General features: G+C 41.2%; 2 protein-coding genes across 7 annotated transcripts; both read left to right on the top strand.

The window, feature by feature from the left end:
- Positions 1 to 2,308: 2,308 nt before the first annotated feature.
- Positions 2,309 to 5,883, top strand: LOC114442862 (protein eva-1 homolog C). Of its 2 annotated transcripts, XM_028416684.1 has the most exons (8): positions 2,309 to 2,433; positions 3,275 to 3,480; positions 3,571 to 3,694; positions 4,300 to 4,452; positions 4,580 to 4,723; positions 4,795 to 4,866; positions 4,953 to 5,033; positions 5,352 to 5,883. In XM_028416684.1, the coding sequence occupies exons 1-8, from the start codon at positions 2,346 to 2,348 to the stop codon at positions 5,729 to 5,731; spliced, it is 1,248 nt and encodes a 415-aa protein (XP_028272485.1). In that variant the 5' UTR covers positions 2,309 to 2,345; the 3' UTR covers positions 5,732 to 5,883. The 2 variants fall into 2 exon arrangements, with proteins under 2 accessions (XP_028272485.1, XP_028272486.1); XM_028416685.1 differs by lacking the exon at positions 4,953 to 5,033.
- Positions 5,884 to 6,577: 694 nt separating this feature from the next.
- On the top strand, positions 6,578 to 23,545 carry ocrl (OCRL inositol polyphosphate-5-phosphatase). Of its 5 annotated transcripts, XM_028415801.1 has the most exons (25): positions 6,578 to 6,920; positions 7,017 to 7,059; positions 7,556 to 7,635; positions 9,342 to 9,433; positions 11,411 to 11,449; positions 11,806 to 11,919; positions 12,696 to 12,881; positions 12,977 to 13,217; positions 14,803 to 14,976; positions 15,094 to 15,195; positions 15,280 to 15,394; positions 15,490 to 15,606; positions 15,722 to 15,903; positions 16,056 to 16,167; positions 16,387 to 16,496; positions 16,707 to 16,842; positions 16,943 to 17,053; positions 17,173 to 17,338; positions 17,443 to 17,678; positions 18,345 to 18,368; positions 20,042 to 20,161; positions 21,018 to 21,102; positions 21,281 to 21,408; positions 21,521 to 21,632; positions 21,789 to 23,545. In XM_028415801.1, the coding sequence occupies exons 2-25, from the start codon at positions 7,018 to 7,020 to the stop codon at positions 21,911 to 21,913; spliced, it is 2,949 nt and encodes a 982-aa protein (XP_028271602.1). In that variant the 5' UTR covers positions 6,578 to 6,920; position 7,017; the 3' UTR covers positions 21,914 to 23,545. The 5 variants fall into 5 exon arrangements, with proteins under 5 accessions (XP_028271602.1, XP_028271603.1, XP_028271604.1 ...); XM_028415804.1 differs by lacking the exon at positions 7,017 to 7,059 and having other exon boundaries at positions 6,911 to 6,920; positions 7,566 to 7,635; XM_028415802.1 differs by lacking the exon at positions 18,345 to 18,368 and having other exon boundaries at positions 6,579 to 7,059.
- The last annotated feature ends 83 nt before the right edge of the window (positions 23,546 to 23,628 follow it).

Here is a 23,628-nt window from a genome sequence, read left to right as displayed (position 1 = left end):
GTAGCATGCGGCCGAAGAGCCACCAGACTAGATTAAAACAAAGGTTTCTCCTTTTAAATAGTCAGCCTGCATCATTACGTCCACTCTGCTGCAGTGCAGGGAGTGTCAGTTAGAACGTGTGTGATAAATGACCGGAGTGTTATTCAGAAATTCTCTGATGATAACATCCAGACCTCTGTGCTGACTGTGTATTATGCGTCAGTGTTTGGTTGGTAGGACAACAGCTGCCGGACAGTGTGGGGGTGTATAAAAGGGAAATTCAGGTTAAAATCACTGTTTTTAGAGTAAACCGAAACCAACTGATTCCAGCAACACTGGACAGAGTTCCTTGGTATTCCCAGAAAAAAAATCGGGTGGCTGTGGAAATGTTAATGATCTTTCACTTCCTCTTTGACTGCAAAAAAGATAGGAAACCCCTATCTCATGGAGAGAGATACACATATCTCCACTGGACACACACAGCAGCTGGAAGTGACCTCCAGGAAAAGTGCCTTATCTCCATAAACAGGACTCTCATTGCTGACAACAGTGTCCAAGTGAATGAGATGTGATTGTGCTTTTACAATTACACACACACACACACACACACACACACACACACACACACAGAAGGCAGAGATGTTATCCTGCAAAGAAAATGCTCTGCTGTTATGTAATGGATTCAGTGCAAAGAGAAGCCAGTCAGTTTTGATGTGAGGCCTTTGACAGAATGTTTGCCTTCAAGGCTGAAATTGGTGGCAGATTAGCCTAGCTTAGCATAATGACAGAAAGTAAATTGAAACAGTTTGCCTAGCTAAAATTAAATCATTTTACCGTACAAAAAGATGGGTTTCAACCTCTGTGTGGGGACTCAGGTCAACACCAACTGCTGGTATCTGACTAGTAATCTCATGGCTAAAACAGAAAATTGGGGTTGGGATGGTGGGGTGCAAGAGAGGAGCTGAGGTTGATATCTGATGGTGCTCACTTGTCACTCAAAGTGGCCACACCAATATAATCAGGACTAATTAGGTGAGTAAACCTAAACATAAAAAATTCAAACCCATTAGAGTTGAATGAGAACATTAGCTATAGAGATTATCTATAGCTATATATTACATATTTCAGACTTCTGGACTTGTTTCTGGAGCCAGGCCTCAGGTGGCCAAATGAGGACCTGCAGGTTTGGTTTAATTTTCAGCCCCAGAGGTTGATTCTTCATTTAATCTTGTGCTTACTTACAAAGGACAGGTTGTTTTTGTTTTAGGGAGACAGTACAGTTACATGCTGACACCATTCCTGACATAGAGAAGTTGCCAGGTGTGGTCATGTCAAGGCCTTTAATAAAAACCATGCTCAGAACCACATATAATCTGAAACAGAATGTGGAAGGGTAAACCGTGGTCCTCTAAAACACACCTGCATCATGTCAAAACCACTGGTCATCATAGTGTTGTAGTTGTGTAGAAATGTATAAACACAAGATATATTGTTGAGTCAGTTTTCTGGTCACTCCACATCTTCATATCTGTACATACAGACATGAGAGGGACTTTCATGTCTGTTTAGAGGAATGAAGTACTATGTATTTTTATTTGTACTATGTGTAAAAGTACTTTGTGTAAAAGTACTTTCACAAAAAAAACTGTCTTCAGCCTGTGGTTCAAAAAAATGTTGACAAGCAGACAAGATCAGCACTTATATCTCACACCCGGGACACTTTCTGTTTGAACTGCTGCCATCAGGAAAACGGCTCAGAGCAACAAAAACAAGGACAAACTCAGAGACAGCTTCTACCCCAGAGCAATGCCTCCATCACACCACCCCTCACTGCATCTCCTCAACCCCAGTGACAGATGACAACAGCTCACCTGACTGACCTGTTAATCCTGATTGTGACTGCACTACTGGAATTATTATTATGGCTGCTATTTAAGACCACTATGGTGTCACATATGATTTGTACAGTTACTTTATTAAAGATATAATCTCAAGTTCAAGCTTTTTCAAGCTTGCAGCTCCAAGCTTTTTCTTATTTATTTATTAGAGAAGCCTTGCAAAATGTCATTGTACCCAGTGTATAATGACAACAAAGATCATTCATTCATAAACTTGACCCACAAACTTTCAAATATGTATTAATAATATCTAGTCTGACATTCAACAAAAATAACCATTTAATGTGACGCAGTATTGATTTCCTGCAGCTTCAGGCAGCAGTGTTCACTCCTCTGCTCTGTTTACAGCTAAATGGAGGCAGCTGTTTCTTGTAAACACAATAGCATCATTGACCCACTGACCGCTCTCATTTGTAGCACAACAACCCATTACAACAAAACCCAGAGGTCTTTTGCAGGATATGCACAATGACAGTGCCTTGGAGGTCTGTCTATCTTCTGCTCCCTCTCCTCACTGTGAAGATGCACACTGCACAGGCGGCTCCTGATTTCTCTTGTAAGTGACCTGTAGTTTTTTCTTGAAAGTCAATAGTGAGTCAAAGTGCTTATCTGCACATCCTGCTTTTTTAAAGCAGCTGGTGGAGATCGTGCTGAGAGACCAGAATGAGCATGAAGAGGCTGCAGAACAGGTCATGAACTCAGAGTAGGACCAGATACTCCCGAAGTAATAAATAAACTGCAGTTGTCTGTTTATATGTTTGGACGAATAACATTATGACAAAACGTTGTTTACGCGTCAGCCGCCTTCTATTGTGAATGTTGTGTATCTTTCTGTTTGACCACAGCAGGGTTTTTATTGTGCGTTTGTGTGTGGCTGCAGCCTCTAATAATAGGACATTGTAAGTGAGTGTCTGGTACTGTGTTGCTGTTTGCTCCCCAAAGCTTCAAACTGCCACACACAGCGTGTTTCCATCACTTCAGAGGTCATTACTTTGATGTATTGATTTCCTGGAGGCTAAACCTCCCCAGAACCACAATGTAAATGTGAAAATTAACATTATGTGGAAACTTATAGACTGTTTAAATAGTTTATGTCATCCATACAGACGCACACTCGTACACAATATCAGGCTCAAGTACAGGAAACACACATGGGAGGGGAAGCTTCAGTCCAGCGTCTGTGTGCTGTTGCAGTGCATGTTTGTGTGTATGGTCATAGTGCAAACATTGTCTTAGAGAGTTACACCCAGAGACTGGGACACCACCCAGGCAACCAAGAATGAACTGTGAGGACCAACAATGGATCAAATGAATCACACTGTGGACATGTGATGGCTTCTAAACCTATGTATTAGTGATAATAAAATTGATTGATCAAAAAGGTCTCTCTCTTTCAGTGTATCTTCACACCATTCTGAAAAACCACACAGCTCATGCTTGTGAAGGAGACACACTCATCATCGAGTGTCCCTCCAGGACGTCTGTGGCTGTTCTATCAGCCTTCTATGGAAGACGTGTTCCTAATCAGCACTTGTGCCCCTCTGCAAACACAAACACGACTGAGGAGGAGGACACGGAGTGCACTTCCTCAGTTGCTACTGAGGTGAGATGGTTGTGACCTTGGTCTATGGGTCTGTGTTTGCCTTCTATGAATGACTCCAATAAACAACACACATTTTTCCCGCTCCTGCAGAAAGTGGTGTCAGAGTGTCAGGAAAGGCGATCATGTCACATCCCTGTCTTCAGTCCAGTGTTTGGGCAGGATCCTTGTCCACTCACCAGCAAATACCTGCTGGTGTCCTACAAGTGCCAACCAGGTAGATCACTGTGAAGTCTATTCAGCCAAACAAAGAATCAAAGGTGATTCTTGACCTTTGCAGGAGGTCAATGAAGTAATAGGAGCTTCACAAACATAATGTCCATTTGACAGTTCATTCCTGGATTAGTCCTCACCTCCCTTTCCCTCATCCCTTCCCTGGTTACACTGAAGAGAACTTGTCTTTTTTTGACTTCCACAGGTTTATGGATAATTCAGCAAAATAGAAAAACATCTGCATTAACTTCATGTATTCCTCAAATAAAATGATAAATCACACTAAAACCACCAAATGCCCATTCAGTAGAAGACAAAATGCCTCATTGCATGCTTTTTCTTTCACACCTGTCTTAAATTTCCCCATAGGGGACCTCTATAGGCAATTAATACAGTATATCTTTCTGTCTATCACAAATAAGGAGCCAGTATGAGCAAGAGGGAAATTAGATCAAGCATAGCTGATTAATTGCTTGTTAGATACTAACATGTCTCAGAGCATGATGTCCAGAGTGAAAAGAAAAGTCACCAGCACCACCAGAAACACCAGCAACAGTGTTCCTAGAACTCCTTTCACAGAGCTGGACATCTCTGTGTCTCATTTTTTAGAGCATCACCGCACAAGGCTGGTGTGTGAAAATGAGCGTCTGAGGCTGATGTGTAAAAATCAGACTGTCCTCGCCATCTACTCTGCTACGTTTGGACACCTGCTGCATGGCAGTCCTTACTGCCCTCAAGAACCTGCATCGCACACTGATATGGGTCTGAAACACTGCACTCATGTTGTGGCAAAACAGTGGAACTAGTGCATTTTATACATGATAGTGAATACTTTTCTGCATGATTATACATTTTTTGATCTCTTCTAATGTTTCATACTTTATTCCAGAGTGTTTGTCACCCACTGCTCTGAGAAAGGTGTCCCGCAGGTGTCATGGCAGAATGAACTGCTCAGTTTTGGCCGATGCTCAGACCTTCGGGGACCCCTGCTTCCCTGGCACCAGGAAACACCTGCGAGTGTCCTTCACTTGTGGTACAAGACAAATCAAACTATAAGAGACGTGGTGTGCTGCTTTGTATAAAAGTCTCTCATTTCCTTTTTAGTGCCTCGATATCTTCTGGAAGACGTGGGCCGAGGGTCAACAGATCCCTTCATGATCTCAGACTACACACATGGTGAGAAGAACACAAAATATGATCAGCCTTTGTTGCATGTAGCAGACTTTGGTCGGAGTTTGAGCCCAGACCGCTCTCACCTGCAGGTGGATGGTACACTGGCCCCACCTACAGGCCTCAAAATGTGCTCATAACCAACTTTCTGGAGATCATTGAAAAAATACTGGGTATGTGCACTGACGCCTGGAGATATCGAACTTCAGACTTGTGTATTTCGTATTGTTTTGTATGTTAAAGGTCAATGCAGCTGCCAGACCCAGTGGAAAACTGGCGTAATCACACTACTCAGATTTGGTCAACTGAATCTTTCCTTGCAAGCTGAGGAGTTAAAAATATTTTGTGTATACAGCTCTCATTCATTTTTCTATTTATGACAGAATTGTATTAAATATTGTGAATTACTGTGAATTACTACTACTGATTGTTTTCCAAAGCTGCTGTGCTTGCTGAATTGAATTTATTCTATCAACAACACTTTCCTCCAGGTCTCCCAGAGCGGGTGGCTCTGTACTTTGTCTCTGGTATCTGTGCTGGTCTGGTGTTCCTGCTCTGCCTCTTTGGCCTTCGCTCAACCCTGGTGAGAGACGTTAAAGATCTGGTGTCTGACCTGAACGAGGAGCTGAAAGCCTCTCGCAGACGGCGCAGAGAGCTCATGGAGGACCTCTACGAGGAGGACGTCTCTGACACCTCGTCCTTCCGTCGCCTCACACAGTCCTACCGCACCACAGACGTCTTCAACCCGTCAGTTTTAGAGATGGCCGAGCGTGAGGTGGAGCAGCCAAGGGATCTGCCCAATGGGGACATTTGGCCACACCACGACTCCAGTCCTTATGCCATCCACAAGATCAAAACCTACAACAACTGAGAGAAGTCACATCCATTAATGAAACTAGAGTGTCCTCCTGCTATAACATGTAGTTCACAGACCATTCTTTTACTTAATTAACCATGGTGCCTTATTTATTGCACAACCCAGTGACTACAAAAAGAAAATAATTTTAATTAATTACTATTACAAATGCCATTACTAGTACTAACATGAAACATTGTTGTTTAAATCAAACGTGGATTGATTTTATGAAATAACTGTGAAATGTAGCCGTTTTGTTGCTGTATGTAAAAATGTTGACAAATACAGAATACAATGTAAGTCATTTATACTAATAAATATTGTGTAATTTGGTTGAGATTTGTAGTTTATGTTCATACCTCTTTTTGTGTTTCAATAATTACTAATTAAATTATGATTATTCATTATTCCTGATGAGTAAAGACCTGGACAGAGGTTCCTCATGCTATAAGCACCTGTGTCAGGCAGTATCTGTGTTATCAAATGCTTCATGTAACCATTGCAGCATATCCATGATATGATGTTCTGTATGACTCCTTAAGGCTTATCTGCTTATTAAAAGTTCAGGATTATACTTTACTTTATAATTCTGAAAAGCAGTTTTTAACTAGTAATTAACTATTAAAATGACATTTAAAAAAACATTTCTTAACATGCTTTAAAAACAAACAAGTTATCCTTAAAGAAGCTGTATTAAAACTTTCATGGGTAAGTGTATCCACTGTACCGCACGGTGCTGCAGCTTCCTGTCAGTAGCTTTGTTCAGGCTCTGCTTCACACTCCGGGCAGGAGATGGCGCTATGCGCCTCATATTTGACGCCGACTGCGGTTAAGGATCAACCTGATGAAGCCGAGTGGACGAAACAAACAGCAGCAGCAGCCGCCGCAGCAGCAGAAAGAGGAGGAGGGAGTGCACATAACAAACTCTGTGCTGTAGCTGAACAAGCTAAATCTGCCACAAACTACTAGCAAACGTTATGTAGTCCGAGCAGCCAGCTCCCGGACGCCCAGCGGGACGCGCTAAATGGCGGATATCTAGACGTCTCTGACAAGAGTGGTGAACATTGGCCGGGTCATTTTGGTCCTCTTGGTTCTGTTCAACATATGTGACACCGGCGAGAAACAACAACAGCAGCTGGCTAACAGGCTATTAGCAATTAGCATCGCAGAACAGCTGCCCGGAAGGAGGCCGCCACAGCACCGGGTGGGGATTTAACTTTCTCTGCCCGTACCGTCTGGACTGAACCGTCAGAAATTTGTACTTGCTCATGTAATCTGATATTTATTTCATCTCGGTAAGAATGGAGTCCTCGTTGGGAATAAGCGGCGAGGAATGCTTGGCAATATCCTTTTAAGTTATGCTAGGATATATATTTGGTACTCATTAGTTTGTTTTAGCTTTTTGGCTAACGTTAGCTTCCACTGAATCCCTGAAAAATGTCAAATATCGTTAGCACATTGGCTAACTTTATACAAAACCACATATGAAGACTTGCTATACTTTAGTAGCCTAATGTCATATTCAGAATGTAATAATATACACACAACTGACTTTTATTCTAATTCACTGCTAACCGTGAAAATACAATCCTGTCTGTTTAATTTAACTCACTTGTTTAACAGTTAGGCGTGATTTACCTTAAATTAGCTGCCACTAACAAACTCAGCTTTCATCTGTCACTTTAATTTGCTTCCTTGTTTTCATTTGGCATGGCTTTTTTTCTATCACCTTTTTCTAACCACTAGTATTCTTCAAAAATCCTAAAATAACAGCGAGGCTCAGCCTGTGTCAGTGCTGTTCATCCTCAGTCACACTTATTCCTTGATTGTGCCGCTCACACTGTTAAAGGTCAGGAGCTGAGGTCTGGCCAGAAGGAGTCCAGACTACTGTCACTAATTGAGCGCAGTGGAGAGTTTATGTAAGTATCATAGCACCTGATAACTGACATCTTTGTGTGTGTAGTAGGTGAATGTCACAAGGTGTTTTCTAGTAGTTTCTTATAGCATTGTCTTTATTCCAGTAAATCACACATTTTTGACAGCTGCAGTTATTTGGGTCATTCGCTGGAGTTTACCTGAAGATGTATTTTTATTCAGTATAGTTCAAAATACAGTCAGGAAGGTGTGTGTGGTAATGATGTCACACTGAGTAGTAGACTTGGCTGAAGTATGTTGCTGCTGGTATCACTTTCTAATGACCTCATCCTCTTGGGTTCAGGAAGGATACTAGATGGCTGTGCTGCATGTAGTCTGTGCTACACGTGCTTTGTTTTGATGTTATTTGTAGACTTATCACTCCTCCGTGCAACCCTAGAGTTGTGGTAGTTGCACCAGGACTCAGGGCTTCACTTATTCTGTTCAGTATTACGTCAACAGGTTCTTGACCTCCGGGTGATGGAACGTGTTCCCTAAAAACAGTTCTAGTATTTGTTCTGTAACAGGGAACGTTGGTTATGTTAAATCATCTGTGTGGCTTTTGCCAAAGAGGTTCATCTGACAAGGAGCCAGATCACGGCAGATTATCCAGAATTCCTTCAGTTAGTCCTGGGCAGTAATGAGACTCACATGGGCACACAGGCAACATGCTCAGCTAACTGTGTTAAAGCCACTCACACTGAGAAACACTGCTCTTGACAGGGAGAATAAATGCTTAGTAGCAACCAGGTGTGACAGTGCTGATATTTTTTTATAAAGATGTTGTTATTCCAGAGGAAATAGCAGTGAAGTACTATTCTATAAAATGTAGTATGTCTGTGTGTCTGTAAAGCAAGCGCTTACTTAAGTGTTTTTGGGTCAGATTTGAATTAAGAATGAGTTTTTCCTTTTATTATTCTTTAATTGTTTCTAAGTTAGAAGAACAGATAACATAAGTTAAAGCATCATGCCTGACATTCAATGCGGGGCTGTAATATTGTAAGGTGTTTATATTATTTTGTCCATCCCTGTGTGAGGGAGAAGGTCCCTGCTTTTTGGATGTCATGTTGCTTTTCGACATCAAAGGTTGCCTCGCTGAAGCCGAGGAACGGCAAGGCGCATTCGGACACGCCTTGCCTGGCAGGGCTGAATCATTTTCCTCAGCCGTAATCAGTCATACTGTGGATTGGAAGGGAAGCGTGGGCAGTGCTCAGAGAGCTGCTTTGACCCTGGCTGTTAGTCAGCTATTGTGGAGTGCCCACACTGACTGACATTATTATTTGAAACTATGGGTGCTGATTATTTAATGACTCCAAGATTAGATCCTCTGAATATGCTTCATTCAAGTATTGATGACATCCTTCCACTGTGACAAAAGCACCGTGCCTGTTCAGTAGTTTTTATTTTGCTATTGTTTGCTCATTCAATTAAAGCAACCAGCCTGCAGATTACATGTTTTGCATGTGTGCATGTGCTTTGTTATTGTTAATATTGTATTGTCAAATTTAATTTTCACCACTTGATGAACATAATGTAATCCCCCACATCTAACCAGATGCATGTTGTGTTCTGTTATGCTAATTTTTTAATGCTGTGCATGAAATTTAATCCCAAGAGATTTGCAGTTGTGGGAATACTATGATTGCAGCTTGTCTGCAGCTTGTTTATGTTTTAGATGATTTTAAGTGGGAGTCTGTGCTGTTCTCACCAGATTGGGTGTTCTGGCCACCCCGGAAGCTGTTGTGTCTCGTCCAGTGGCTCAGTTGTCCATACCTATCAATGGCCATTTCGAAATTGTGAGAGGTATGTGACTTTTTTGGTTTTCTAATCCAAACAGATTATATCAACTTTGTTCTGTTTAAGTTTCAACCAGGATGTCAGGATATTTTAAGCTACCCTGGAATCTATTTATTCCTCTGTAACATGTTTGAGATTATACAGTGGGGAAAAAAGTATTTAGTCAGCCACCAATTGTGCAAGTTCTCCTATTTAAAAAGATGAGAGAGCCCTGTAATTTTCATCACAGGTATACCTCAACTATGAGAGACAAAATGAGAAACAAAAATCCAGAAAATCACATTGTAGGATTTTTAAAGAATTTATTTGCAAATTATGGTGGAAAATAAGTATTTGGTCAATAACAAAATGTCATCTCAATACTTTGTTATATACCCTTTGTTGGCAATGACAGAGGTCAAACGTTTTCTGTAAGTCTTCACAAGGTTTTCACACACTTTTGCTGGTATTTTGGCCCATTCCTCCATGCAGATCTCCTCTAGAGCAGTAATGTTTTGGGGCTGACGCTGGGTAACACGGACTTTCAACTCCCTCCAAAGATTTTCTATGGGGTTGAGATCTGGAGACTGGCTAGGCCACTCCAGGACCTTGAAATGCTTCTTACGAAGCCACTCCTTTGTTGCCCGGGCGGTGTGTTTGGGATCATTGTCATGTTGAAAGACCCAGCCACGTTTCATCTTCAATGCCCTTGCTGATGGAAGGAGGTTTTCACTCAAAATCTCACGATACATGGCCCCATTCATTCTTTCATTTACACGGATCAGTCGTCCAGGTCCCTTTGCAGAAAAACAGCCCCAAAGCATGATGTTTCCACCCCCATGCTTCACAGTAGGTATGGTGTTCTTCGGATGCAACTCAGCATTCTTTCTCCTCCAAACACGACAAGTTGAGTTTTTACCAAAAAGTTCTATTTTGGTTTCATCTGACCATATGACATTCTCCCAATCCTCTTCTGGATCATCCAAATGCTCTCTAGCAAACTTCAAACGGGCCTGGATATGTACTGGTTTAAGCAGGGGGACACGTCTGGCACTGCAGGATTTGAGTCCCTGGCGGCGCAGTGTGTTACTGATGGTAGCTTTTGTTACTTTGGTCCCAGCTCTCCGGAGGTCATTCACTAGGTCCCCCCGTGTGGTTCTGGGATTTTTGCTCACAGTTCTGGTGATCATTTTGACCCCACGGGGTGAGATCTTGCGTGGAGCCCCAGATCGAGGGAGATTATCAGTGGTCTTGTATGTCTTCCATTTTCTAATAATTGCTCCCACAGTTGATTTCTTCACACCAAGCTGCTTACCTATTGCAGATTCAGTCTTCCCAGCCTGGTGCAGGTCTACAATTTTGTTTCTGGTGTCCTTTGACAGCTCTTTGGTCTAGGCCATAGTGGAGTTTGGAGTGTGACTGTTTGAGGTTGTGGACAGGTGTCTTTTATACTGATAACGACTCCAAACAGATGCCATTAATACAGGTAACGAGTGGAGGACAGAGGAGCCTCTTAAAGAAAAAGTTACAGGTCTGTGAGAGCCAGAAATCTTGCTTGTTTGTAGGTGACCAAATACTTCTTTTACTGAGGAATTTACCAATTAATTCATTAAAAATCCTACAATGTGATTTTCTACATTTTCTTTTCTTATTTTGTCTCTCATAGTTCAGGTATACATATGAGGAAAATTACAGGCCTCTCTCATCTTTTTAAGTGGGAGAACTTGCACAATTGGTGGCTGACTAAATACTTTTTTTCCCCACTGTATATCTCCAATAGACACACCCTCACATTCTTTAACCGCCATGCATAGTAGTGTTACCGTTTACTTAAGGTCATGGCGCAGTGGTGCAAAAGTCCAAGGGGGACCTGAAAGAGAAAATTTAAAAATCAACAACGAAGAAGAAGGGCCAGTTGGAATAATTTATAACGCCTCAGGTTTACTCCCACTGCAGACCTTTGAACTGTGCTGTTTTTGAGCTCTCTTCCCTCTTTCATTTCAGAAGCTGAAGAGGCCCTTCTGATTGATTTCTCTGTAGATTGTGAGTACTTTTTTTTATTTATCTTCAGGTTAAATAAGCAGTTTTTTTTTCTAGATTTCTGATCTTGCAACTGAGTGCAGTGCAAGCTGAAGAGGTTATCTTATATTCTCACATTCATCACAGCACAGCTCCTTTCCTGCCTTCCTACATTTTTTTAGACCATGCCAGCAGCTGAATGTCTTTATGTAGCAGCAGTCATGAGTTACCAAGGCCTTTCTAAAGGAATGCTGAAATGGGTCACTGTTAAATCACTTTGCTTTGTTTCACAGACAGTCTGCATTTCTAGTGTGTTTGCAAAGTCTCGGGGTGTCAAACATGTATGTGTGTGTGTGTGTGTTTTCTTTTTTCCTCCCCAGCCTATGTTAGGATACGAATCAAAGGAGAAAAAGCCCCAGAACTGCTGTTGGAACTCCAGGATGATGATCGGACTCAGACTTTCTTTGCCCAGGTGAAGAGTGCTCAGCAACAAGGTAAGTCTCTGCTGTTTATTAGTAGTCTAAGGCAATGGGATGATTAATTATTTAATCACTCATTTAACATTTATTTAGAGGGTGGATTACACTGCCTGCTGATTTCCTGTGTATTCTTGCCACACACACATCGGTGGAAAGACTCCTTAGGCTGCCATTTTTGAAATCAGATGCTTTCATCAAGGCAGCCAGCAAAAAAAGGCTTTATGCCATCATGATTTTACTTTTACAGTTATGTTTTAGCTGAATAAGTTTGTAATGAATTAGCACAGTTTCCAGCACAGTGTCTGTGTTGATGCCGTAGCAGAGATGTATTCTTGAGAGCATTTTTAGTTGGTTGAGGAAGATCAATACGCAGGGATATTTAACACACATGCTGTTCTCTCACTCTTTAGGGGAGGGGAATGACTACATTAGGTCTTACGTAATCACTTCCCTCCAAAACTTGTTCATCGAGTTTGGAAGTTACGACTTACATTAATGCTCATAATATCTTACAGTAGTGTGATGGGAACTTCACAGGACATGTGCTTGCTGTGTTTCCTCTACCTCCTGTAATGATAACATTTATCTGCTGGGTGTGGTGCAATTTTGTTTTACTTCTCTTCATATTTACATTTGCACAGAGGTCTGTTAAAACAGGATGTGGGTTTATTAATGTAATGTGAAGCTAAGATAATAATGGATGCTACTCTATTTAAAAAGCTTAAGATTCATGTATATCGTTGTTGTCAAACAGAGGCTGCTTCTTAATATGTGCTCTTTGGGTTTTTTAGTTCAGTCCAAACTCACCAAACCCAAAGCGATGGAGCCAACAACCCAGAGAGGTCCAGTCCCCATTCCACCACAGAGACTGAGCAGGACAGCGAACGCAGCGGTCTCTGCAGTCAACCCACCCAAATCTACCAGTGCACTGCCTCTAAACCTCAACAACAGCACTTCAACAAATCAGAATAACACAAGTAATCATGCATTGTGTCTGCAGTTAAGAAAGAAAGAAGCACGAATAATAGCTAATGTGAAAAGTTTGATTATTTTCTTCTTTCTGTTTTTGAAGACCCAGTTCAATCGCTTGCCTCAGACTTTGGCTTTGAAGAACACTTCAACAATGCTCTCAAAGTGGAAGAAAAGAAGAACCACCAGAATCGCATTGTTGCCTCTAGGGAACCTCCACCTGTGCCCGCTCTACCTCCTCGCAAAGCCTCCTTCACTCCATCCAATCCTCTGCCTCCTGCACCCATTCCCAAAGAAAGAGCTGTCTCCTTCCAGGCCAAAGACAATTCAAACACCAAGCCAGAGTAAGTCAGGTTTGTTTAATAGTTTGATTGCTGCAAAGCAGTGGGCAGAATCTTTTTTGGCTCGGCCCATCTTCAGAATGCATTGACCGATTCAAACCGCTCAAACTTCTAAAGATTCAGCTCATTCAGGACATTCCCGGAAACCTTCAGTAATAATTAAAAATATTATAATATTAAAATTATTCAGCATTTTCCACCCTCAAATTAACATGGGAGTCAATGAGGGAGCCCTTCAAAGCCCTACACATTTCAAGATAGAGAAACCATTCAAAGCTTAAAATACTTAAAAATTCAGCTCCATCTTCAAATGGCAGGTGATTAAAGATGAAGTGGTTTTTGAGGTCTCTTCTGAGTTTAACAGTAGTGTGTATTGCGCGGAATGTTGAGAGCCAGAGTGGGCAGAATCTTCAGCAGAGTGAAGAGAGGCTGAGGAGATGCCTAAAAAAAATCTCTCTAACCTGCACTCAGGCCTGCACCTTTGGTTCAAAGGAACACTCGTTAGCTTTCTGATGGTGCCAGAAAGCTAACAACTGGTAAAACTGAACACCAAACTGTTTTGCCTGTACAGCCAGCTGTTTGGGGAGAGTGCTGGTTATTTTTCCATTAAGACATAGTGTAATTTAACAAAAACAGAGAAGCAGAGCAGCCATATTCTCTAACTCGCTGACAATTCCACATCTTTGACATCATAGACATAAAAATTATACTGTGTTGTAGAGCAACATCTTGCGATTCTGACGGTGTCCATATGTCTGAGTGCTTCGGTTTGGACAAAACCAGAAGTTGTTTAGAGGGTGTTTTTACATTGGAAATGCATTAGGAGGGGGACAGAGAGAGCTGCAGTTAGGGGCAGTTGATAAACATTCAGGGCTGTTACCATGGTGACATGCTGACACACAAGAAGCATACAAAGCATTTGTAGTCTTTATCAGACTTTAAGCATTATATCTGTCATATTGATCATCCTTCAGCTGTATACTACTTTTCCACATTCAAATCACACAGCATGTGCGTAAGCTTATGGTATTATTATAGTATTCCAGCCTCAGACCTTTCATGTGGTATATTCACAGGCTATTCTTTAATAAATTAATTAAGAAACTTTTATTAGTCCCACAATGGGGAAATTGCTTAAGGCAGCCCAGCAAAGAGCGCCATACACCAGTGAGTACACTGGAGGCTATGCGAGTAAAGTGCCTTGCCCAAGGACACACAATGGTGACTAGGAATAACCTTCCAGTTATTGGACAACCCTGCTATACCACTGAGCCACTGCTGCCCACAGTCAGCAGGTCAGTGACTTCATACTGTTCTTGTCTTCAGCTGTTTCTTTTTCATATCTTCATAATATTTAAAAACATTTTCTACTTTTCAAAATAAGTTTATAAATAAAATAAGATTAAATTCAGATTGCAGATTCTCCAGCAATTCAGAGCAATCCTTCACATCAGCGTTCAAAGCAATGCTTCAGCTGCAGCAATCAAACTTGCATTTTCTTCAGGAAATGCTTTTCTAGTTTTAAACATGTTTGATTTCATAGGGTCACTGCTGGTATTAAATTATCCCTTCATTTTTTTTATTCCAGTAGTTTCAGGTCAGGGTTTGACTATGTGGAGAGGCCACCATCTTGGTGTGACAGCCCCACCTCTAACAGTATGAGACATGCCATGTTTTCCAGCCAGGCAGGACAGAGAGAGTATCTTATTAAACACCGCCTGGGCAAGAAGGAAAGCGAGTATGTGGACATCCGGCCTTTCAGGTGAGAGCAGCTGCTTTTTCACAGTGTGTCTGTTTTTTGTTATTTTGATTTGTAAATGTGGAGACGATTGTTGCTGCTTCGGCCGCCGTTCACTGTACACTATCTGTTGTTTTGTAGGTTCTTCACGGGTACATGGAACGTTAACGGCCAGTCTCCAGACATGAGCCTAGAGCCCTGGCTCGGCTGTGACACTGAACCTCCTGATATTTATGCTCTGGGGTGAGTTGACCACACCTCACATTACAGTCCTACATATTGTCATATGAGAAACATTCAACATGGTGACTTGATTTGTGACTCTAGTTTTCAAGAATTGGACCTCAGCACTGAAGCTTTTTTCTACATGGACTCGTCAAAGGAGCAGCAGTGGGTAGAAGCTGTGGAGAGGAGCTTGCATCCCAAAGCCAAGTACAAGAGGGTGAGTGATAAACTCGTTGGTGGAATCCTAGTCCTACTTCACTAACCTATAAGTCCCTGCCATCTTTACATACTGACTTGCTTTTATGTCTACAGGTCCGGATCATACGACTAGTTGGCATGATGCTTGTGGTCTTTGTCAAAAAGGTACACAAGAATCATATAAAAGACATCGCTGCAGAGCATGTGGGGACAGGAATCATGGGAAAAATGGTTAGTTCACACTATCTAAGAAAACAATTACCAAGAACCATAACCCTTTAACCTATGATCTGCAATTTGTAGATAGTGTGCATGACCTTAAGGTCCTGTGTATTTTATGTTTCAGGGGAACAAAGGAGGGGTGGCAGTGAGGTTTATTTTCCACAACACCAGCTTCTGCATTGTAAACTCTCATCTAGCAGCACATGTGGAAGACTTTGAGCGTCGAAATCAGGACTATAAAGACATATGTGCCCGTATGACCTTCCACTTGCTTGACTACCCACCTCTCAGTATTGTCAAGCACGAGTGAGTTTCTCTGTCTTTCATTTTGAGACTGACGATGAGACTCTGATTTAATCTGCAAAGTGTGACTTGGTTGTTTTGTTGTATACCACTGTAACTGTAAGCCTGACTTGTGTTGGTTAAACCTTTCTTCTGTCATTTCTGTGTGTTTTCAGTGTGGTAATCTGGCTGGGAGACTTGAACTATCGTCTCTTTATGTACGATGCTGCTGAAGTCAAACAGCTCATTGCTCAGAATGAGCTAAAGAAACTCCAGGAGGTTGATCAGGTAACGGACTGTTAACCCCATCTGTGTGTCAAGTTATTTTTGGATGTGCATTGTGTATTACCAGTGAATTTGACTTATTTCTTCATGAACAGAAGTTTTGAAAATACAACAGAAAACATTACATGTTTTTGGATTGCTACATTCTTTTTTTGTACGTGGAAATAATTAAGGTTTTCTTCTGTTTTTTTTGACTCAATATTTTCCACTTTTTATGTGTAGCTGAATATTCAGAGGCAGACAAAGAGAGCCTTCACAGACTTTATGGAGGGAGAGATTAACTTCCTTCCCACATACAAGTATGACCCTAAAACAGATCGATGGGACTCAAGGTAAAAACACATCCCTTTCTCCAGAGTTCAATTTGTATTGTGATTGGCCACAGGTTTAAGTTTCTTTCTTGGTATTCTGATTAATCTTTGCTTATAAGGAAGCCTGTTCTGGCCTTTATCATTAAACTAATACTGGGTCAGCATTACTATGTTTGTACTTGATGTCCGATCTCAGACTTTTAAATCTAAAACTGTGTCTGTTTCCTGCAGTGGGAAGTGCCGTGTCCCGGCTTGGTGTGACAGAATCCTGTGGCGGGGCAACAATGTGAAGCAGCTAAAATACCGAAGTCACATGGAGCTGAAAACAAGTGATCATAAACCTGTCAGCTCCCTCTTCAGTATAGGGGTAAGTTAGACAATCAAACAAAAAAGCCCTACAGGGCTCCTCTCTATATCGTTTGTGTGACTCACACGTATTTACATAAACATGCATCTGTGTGTGACAGGTGAAGGTTGTAGATGAGCAGCGCCACAAAAAGGTGTTTGAGGAGATTGTACGTGCCATGGATCGGATGGAGAATGACTTCCTCCCATCTCTATCCCTGAGTAGGAGAGAAGTAAGAATACTGAGCTATTTACTATTAACTCTAATGTTTTAAACCCAACTTTAAAAACAACCTAGCTTGGTCTCCACATTTGTAATGTATAGCATCTCTTCTTTGTACTTGTTTTACAGTTTGCATTTGAGAATGTAAAATTCCGGCAGCTTCAAAAGGAGCATTTCCTCATAACAAATGACGGGCAGGTAACCTGTCACTTTGCCTTCATCCCCAAACTCAATGACTCACAGTACTGCAAGCCTTGGCTGCGTGCCGACCCAAGTGATGGATTCTTAGAACCAAGTAAGTAATTTTAATTCTAATGACACTCTCTGACTCCTCTGTCAGCTTATCAATTTCTAATTTTTTTGTTGTTAATGTTGTCGTTTTTATATATTTCTGATCAGATGAGACACTGGAAATCTTTCTGGAGGTGTACGTCAGCAAAGACTCTGTCACGCTGCTAAACTCTGGAGAAGACTCCATAGAGGACATTCTGGTGCTCCATCTGGACCGTGGCAAGGACTACTTTATTACCATCTCTGGCAATTACCTGCCCAGCTGCTTTGGCACCTCGCTGGAGACCCTGTGCCGCATGAAGAAGCCCATCAGAGAGATCCCTATCACCAAACTCATCGACCTGGTAAGGGAAAGCTAGTCAGATGCAAGCAGACCAGTTAAAAGCAGGGATGGAATTAGTGAATGTAAACGCATTGTCCTCAGATTAGTTGTAATTGATGTATGTGAAATGTAACACTTCCTCTGCACAGACCAGTTCACTACCTGAAACCTGAGCGAGGACACGTGAGGGCTTGTTCTCTCCCTCAGGGTAAACTCGGGCACAGAGAGAACCTATATTTGGAAAGTAGAAAATGTGTCAACTTGTATATTTCTGGCCACAAGGGGCCAAGGGAACAAGGAAGTGGCAAAAACATAAGGGAGCTCCTAAAGAGCAGGAAAAAGTGACTCATGTTAGACCTGTTTTAGACTGTTTCTCAGACTCTTCATGGTCTTTAACACAATCATTTCTGTCTGCTTCCATGGTGCTGTGTTTTTTTTTTTTTACCCTAACTGATCTGATTCATAGTGTTTCTATCAATCAGTACTCTGTTAAATCTTTATTTTCCACACTGGCATTCTGATAATTGATTCAAGTTCAGTCAATAATCTTCTTTTCTGATTCTGCAGCTGTGCATAGTACTTCTATCTACTCTGTTCTTTCTTCTATTGTTTCCCTCGTCGCCTCTACTTGCCTTGATCATTCCTTTCCAACTCTTGACTGTGGTTGTGGGGCTGACTTCTTGCTCAGGGAGAGGACAGCTACATGGAAAAGGTAAAATATTAACACTGATACTGATCAGCTATCGGTCACATCAGGGTCCATACCACCTTAGACTGCTGTGATCATTATCCACTTTATGGCAGTTTACTCATGTGTCTGTGTCATAAAGAGAAACTGGTTCAAGCATTAATAGAATTACTCATGGCAGAAGGTCATATCAACAAAAAGCCACACAAACGTTCACCTCCTGTTAATGTGTAACTTTAGACCTAAAGCTGTAGTGCAGGAAAACAACAACTGATTTAAACCAGATCAGTTCACACACTGCTGATTATCATATATTACACAGTATACATGAGATTTAAATCTTGATCTCGTGTGTGGAGGCATTTCTACAAGAATGTTGCAGTTCACAGGTGAGATTATAGTTTTAAAGAGAGCAGTCAACTTGACATATACAGTGACACTAACAACACCGGAAAGCTCCCAGCTCATGTTGCACTACAGACAAATTTCTACAGTTCTAAGATTAACAGCCCATTCAAGGTAGAGCCTAAATGTGAGGCTGCGTAGCCTCTGTGTTTAATTGGGAGCAAGATGTTATCGGTATCTGCCTCAGTCATTGCTCCTTTCTCAATGGCGTCTTTATTTTGAGAAATGATTTTGTCTCTAAGACTCTAAAAACCTAACATCAAACTGGCAGCATGGTTGTTACATAAAGTGGTGAATGAGTCTTTTTTTAGGTCAATACTGGGTTTAGTCAAGGTCACACCATTGATCTCTTTACAGACTTTTTGGCCGATAAGCTGTAATTGATTTCAGAATCAGATTCATCGATTTTTTTTTTTTTTTTTTTTTTTTTTTTTTTTCCTCTTATACCGTGATGATGATGATGATAAAAACATTTTTGTAGTCCTATCAGATCAAGTGTTTTTGTTGTACAAGCAGAAGCACAACCTTGTTTCATAAGACTTGCACCTTGGATTCCTGGTCTGAAAATCAAATGACCTTACATTTCTAAAGTCTGACTCGTGCAGCAGTAGACAATCCACACTCAATCACAGACTGCACTGTGCTTCAGCTGTAATCTCTGTGGGTGTGGGTCAACCACACTTTCACTTTCCCACAATCCATTTGTTTGACCTACATCTCATTTCACGGCAGGTCGCCCTTGTTGCACAACTCCTTCATAATGAGAGGAAGCCTAACGACAAGCCTCCTCTTCCATTTCATAACTTGTTACTGCTCAGTGAAAAGGAATAGCTGCATGAGTAAACAGAGAGCCACTCAGAATATAAATGTCTTTCATGTTAAAGCTCCATCCAGAGTCCCCTCTGTGAGTTTCATTATACCATAAATATCTTTGGGTGTTAAAACATTTCGTAGAATATCACATTAGTTCTCCATTTTGACTTTGTACCCCATTAAAGGGCCGTCTCCAGTTTCTCCTGTCTTTATGTGCTGCCTCAGTAGCTGTGGTTATTTGTGGACATCTCCTGTGAGATCTCAGGGATCCATTTGCATGGATAAAAGGAATGTGATATCCAGCTCTTAGTAAAATGGCTCTCCTCCATGTTTCATGTGTAATCAATCTAGTGCTCTCTGTTGCACTATGAATCATATTATACACAAAAATATCCTGTATTTCTTGTGTCTGTAATGAACGTATTCATTAGTGTCTTATTCCAGACTATGTTAAACAATGTGATTTTCCTCTATATCAGGAAAAATCCAAGGTGAACTTCCTGATGGTGGATAGTGCAGGTACTGAGGACAAACCCCTGAAGATTCCCAAAGAGGTGTGGATTCTGGTCAACCATCTCTTTACCAAGTCATGTGATCAGGTGAGAGAGCTTCAACAAGGGTCATCTGCTGAAAGACATGTTGGTCGTCTGTTTGTCAGCATTTGTAATTCTAAAGTAGGCCTATCGCCATAAGCCTAGTCCTCCTGTGCTTTTTAAAATTCACTGCAGCTGTCTGCGCACAGTGGCCCAATGCGCATACTAGGGATGTCCCGACCAGGTTCTTGCCCTCGAGTCCGACTCAATAGATTTTGAGTATCTGCCAATACCGAGTCCCGATCCGATACTTTCAAGATTCTCTATAAAGGCGGCAAATAGCAAGTCACTCAAATAGCAAGTTTGAGAGCCCTACTAAATATATATCTGAGTCCTGATCGGGAGGCAACATCCGATTCTACCACTACTCATAAGATGATGATGATGACGATAATAATGATTGGGGGCTAAATGTTCTTTAGATATTAAAGTTTATTGATCTTTGAAAGGGTGTACTTGCATTATATGTCGTTATCATTATATTAGTTGAACATGGTCTCAAAACGACAATATTATCGCTTATCTCAATAATTTCTCTTGGCACTTAATCGCCCAGCAAAATTTGTTATCGTGACAGGCCTATTCTAAAGCTTCTTTCACATTGGATAAAGGTGTTCTGTTGCTCATGATGTGATGACATAATGGCATGTCTATGATATATTGGATATGTTTTTCTATGTGATGATTATAAGCAGCTCAAATATGTGTTTTTTGAGTATCTGATTTTATTTGTAGAAACAGAAGACTAACATTTGGTTACAGTTTACCAAATAATCCTCTGTGGGGGTTTTCTTAAGCTTGTGTGTGCCTGGCACATAACACAGTAAATTAAGTAAGCACCTTTTTTGTGTTTGTCTCCCAGGAGGACTTGTTTCAGACACCAGGCCTACAAGAGGAGTTACAGAGCCTCATTGACTGTCTGGACACCAGCATCCCGGACTCCATCCGTATCCTCTTACTGTTTTAAATGGCAAATAAACACAGCTGTGATGTTGTTGGTGGTGTTAAGTAGGCTTGGCCACCTGTTGAATAAGATATAAAGTATAGGCAGAACAGTGTAGTAGCTGTTGTACTTGTAGTTGTTACACTCATACACTACAAATGGTTCCCTGACTGTTGATGCAGCTGGTTGTAACCACTCTGTCGCTGAAGCTCTGTTGATCTTTTTGGAAGCCTTACCAGAGCCCGTGGTGTGTTACGAACTCTACCAGCGGTGCCTAGACTGCGCTCATGACAGCCGTCTCTGCAAACAGGTGTCCTTTACACTGCTGTCATTATATATACTGCACAGGCGAATATAGCGTTGATTTTTTTTTTTGTTTGTTTGTACATATTATTGAGTAATCTGTCTCTGTGTTGGTGCAGTTGATCTCCCAGTTGCCCCGGGCCCACCGTAATGTGTTCCGCTACCTAATGGCCTTTCTGAAAGAACTTCTCAAACACTCACACAACAACAATCTGACAGCCAACCTCATAGGTAAGACACACACCTTTTATACTCTTTGTTGTCTAAAAAACCAAGAGTCTATTGAAAATATTGCTGAAGTCTGGTATATACACTCACTCACAATAATAATTACATAGAGCATGTAAAGGTTTACTTGATGGCTTACCACTCTGTGTTGTATTTCAGCTACCCTCTTTGCCAGCCTTCTCATCCGACCTCCTCCCAACTTGGTAGGCAGGCAGACATCACACGACCGACAGAAAGCCATCGACTTCGTTCTGGGTTTCCTCATGGCTGGAGATGACGAATGATCGATCTTCCTGGGTTTGGAGTTTATTCCATACCTGGCTTACTGTTTGCAAAGGACTCGGACCTGAAGGACACTGAAACGTGATCCACTTACCTAGTCATCTTTTTGGAGACCAGTGCAGCTGCACTTTACCTTATAAAAGCCCTTACATTAGAGATACCAAGATTTTGATTAGAGGATTTTAGAGTTACATACATTCAGTCCATGAACAGTATGACCAGTTGCTGGATGTGGAAGCACGTAGGAGAGGTTTGAACTGACGTCTATGCACTTTCTGATGACCTAAAGGACCTGTGCCTCCAGACTAGAGTCGACAGCTGACACTTGTTCTTATCATGCCAAAATAAAACCCTGAACAGTGAGAGGTATGAATGTGAACACTATCATGTTAAAAAAGGAAAGGATCACTCACACTAAAGCTAAGAAAAAGACCCGAAGTTATAGAGACTGAATGGATCAATGTAGTTTGAAGTAGGATAGTTCTGTCACAGAGAAGCTTAAATCATGACAATCATTGGTTTTACAGCATTTTAGCTGAGGGGACAATATTATGACACCTGATGATTATTTGTTAGCTTATCTATTTTAACTGTTATTTATATTTTTGTTTGCACCATCTGAAAAGTTTCTGGTTTTTATTACTTTATTTTCCGATCTGCATTGAAAGTATTCATCATTTATTTTTATCACCGTGTTGTAGAGGAAAACTTTTGTTGTAGACGTTTGCAGTGTTTTTCAGTAACTTCAGCTGTGAGTCTTACCTCTGGTTTGGTCAGTTCCGTTTGAGTTACAAAACAAGTCTGTTCACACACTAACTTCCTGGTTAACCGGAATCGAATGGGGACTCACCATCTGTGTTCTTGACGTCTTAAATGGTGTAAATAGTGATTGTTTACCTGTCTGACTGTTCGGTCTGTGATGATATCTACAGTTTGTCCTGTCTGTCATGAAGGTGGTACTGCTAATGTCTTGTTTGTTTACCAGTTTTTTCCACTTAAGCGCTCATTATTCACTGTTTTTAGAACGGTGTCATGCCAAGACTCAGCCGTTGTGTTTCCTCCTGGTAAATCCAGATGATGCAGCATCTTTCTGGATGTGGGTTCAGCGAGATTTAATGGCTCATTATTCCACAGGAAGCAGCCTGTCTTTGTGCTCCTATCACTTCTGTGCCACAGAGGAGCCTTTTCTCTGTAGTTACTGTTGCAAAACATGTCATGGTCAGTGGAATAAGGAACTTCTGTGCCGTTTCCTCTTTAACAGTTTTACCCAAGAGCTATCAGCATTCACATTTCTATTTTATCAGTTTTACTTTCAGACTCTCCCAGGATCACACAGCTGACAATCTTAAACCTTTTTTTATTTTTGTTTCTTCTGCCTTATTGTGTATGTTCTTCTGTTGGCCTTAAGCTGAACTTTGCCAAAATGTGGCATGAGCCGGACGCAGGTGTTCCTCGTAGTTCAAATTTGTGGGATTGTTCATCCATGCACCCTGTCAAACAGAAAACCATCAGTGATCAGAACCCTCTGATTTTAAGTGTCTTCTTATGCCACTGTATCCGTTGATGTTAAGGTGTGGATTCATTGTGATTTTTTTTGTCTTGGTTTTGTCATAAAATTAAGGTACACAAGGAAACATGTGTTTTCAGCTTTTCAGATTTTTGGTACTTTTAATTTATTTAAAAGAAATAAAACTATGTATAAAGCTGCTTCAGTTCA

Source organism: Parambassis ranga, chromosome 10 (assembly GCF_900634625.1).
Source record: "Parambassis ranga chromosome 10, fParRan2.1, whole genome shotgun sequence".
NCBI classification, from domain to species: domain Eukaryota; kingdom Metazoa; phylum Chordata; class Actinopteri; family Ambassidae; genus Parambassis; species Parambassis ranga.
Note: the sequence above shows the minus strand (reverse complement) of the source record. Positions and strands in the feature narration are given on the sequence as shown.

Bases quoted from the DNA above. Each gene is read 5' to 3' on its own strand.
- LOC114442862 (XM_028416684.1), top strand. From the start codon at position 2,346: ATGACAGTGCCTTGGAGGTCTGTCTATCTTCTGCTCCCTCTCCTCACT. The intron at 2,434-3,274 runs GTAAGTGACCTG...TCTCTCTTTCAG, and splicing joins GGCGGCTCCTGATTTCTCTT to TGTATCTTCACACCATTCTG. The intron at 5,034-5,351 runs GTATGTGCACTG...ACTTTCCTCCAG, and splicing joins GATCATTGAAAAAATACTGG to GTCTCCCAGAGCGGGTGGCT.
- ocrl (XM_028415801.1), top strand. From the start codon at position 7,018: ATGGAGTCCTCGTTGGGAATAAGCGGCGAGGAATGCTTGGCA. The intron at 7,636-9,341 runs GTAAGTATCATA...TGTTCTCACCAG, and splicing joins GAGCGCAGTGGAGAGTTTAT to ATTGGGTGTTCTGGCCACCC. The intron at 11,920-12,695 runs GTAAGTCTCTGC...TGGGTTTTTTAG, and splicing joins GAAGAGTGCTCAGCAACAAG to TTCAGTCCAAACTCACCAAA.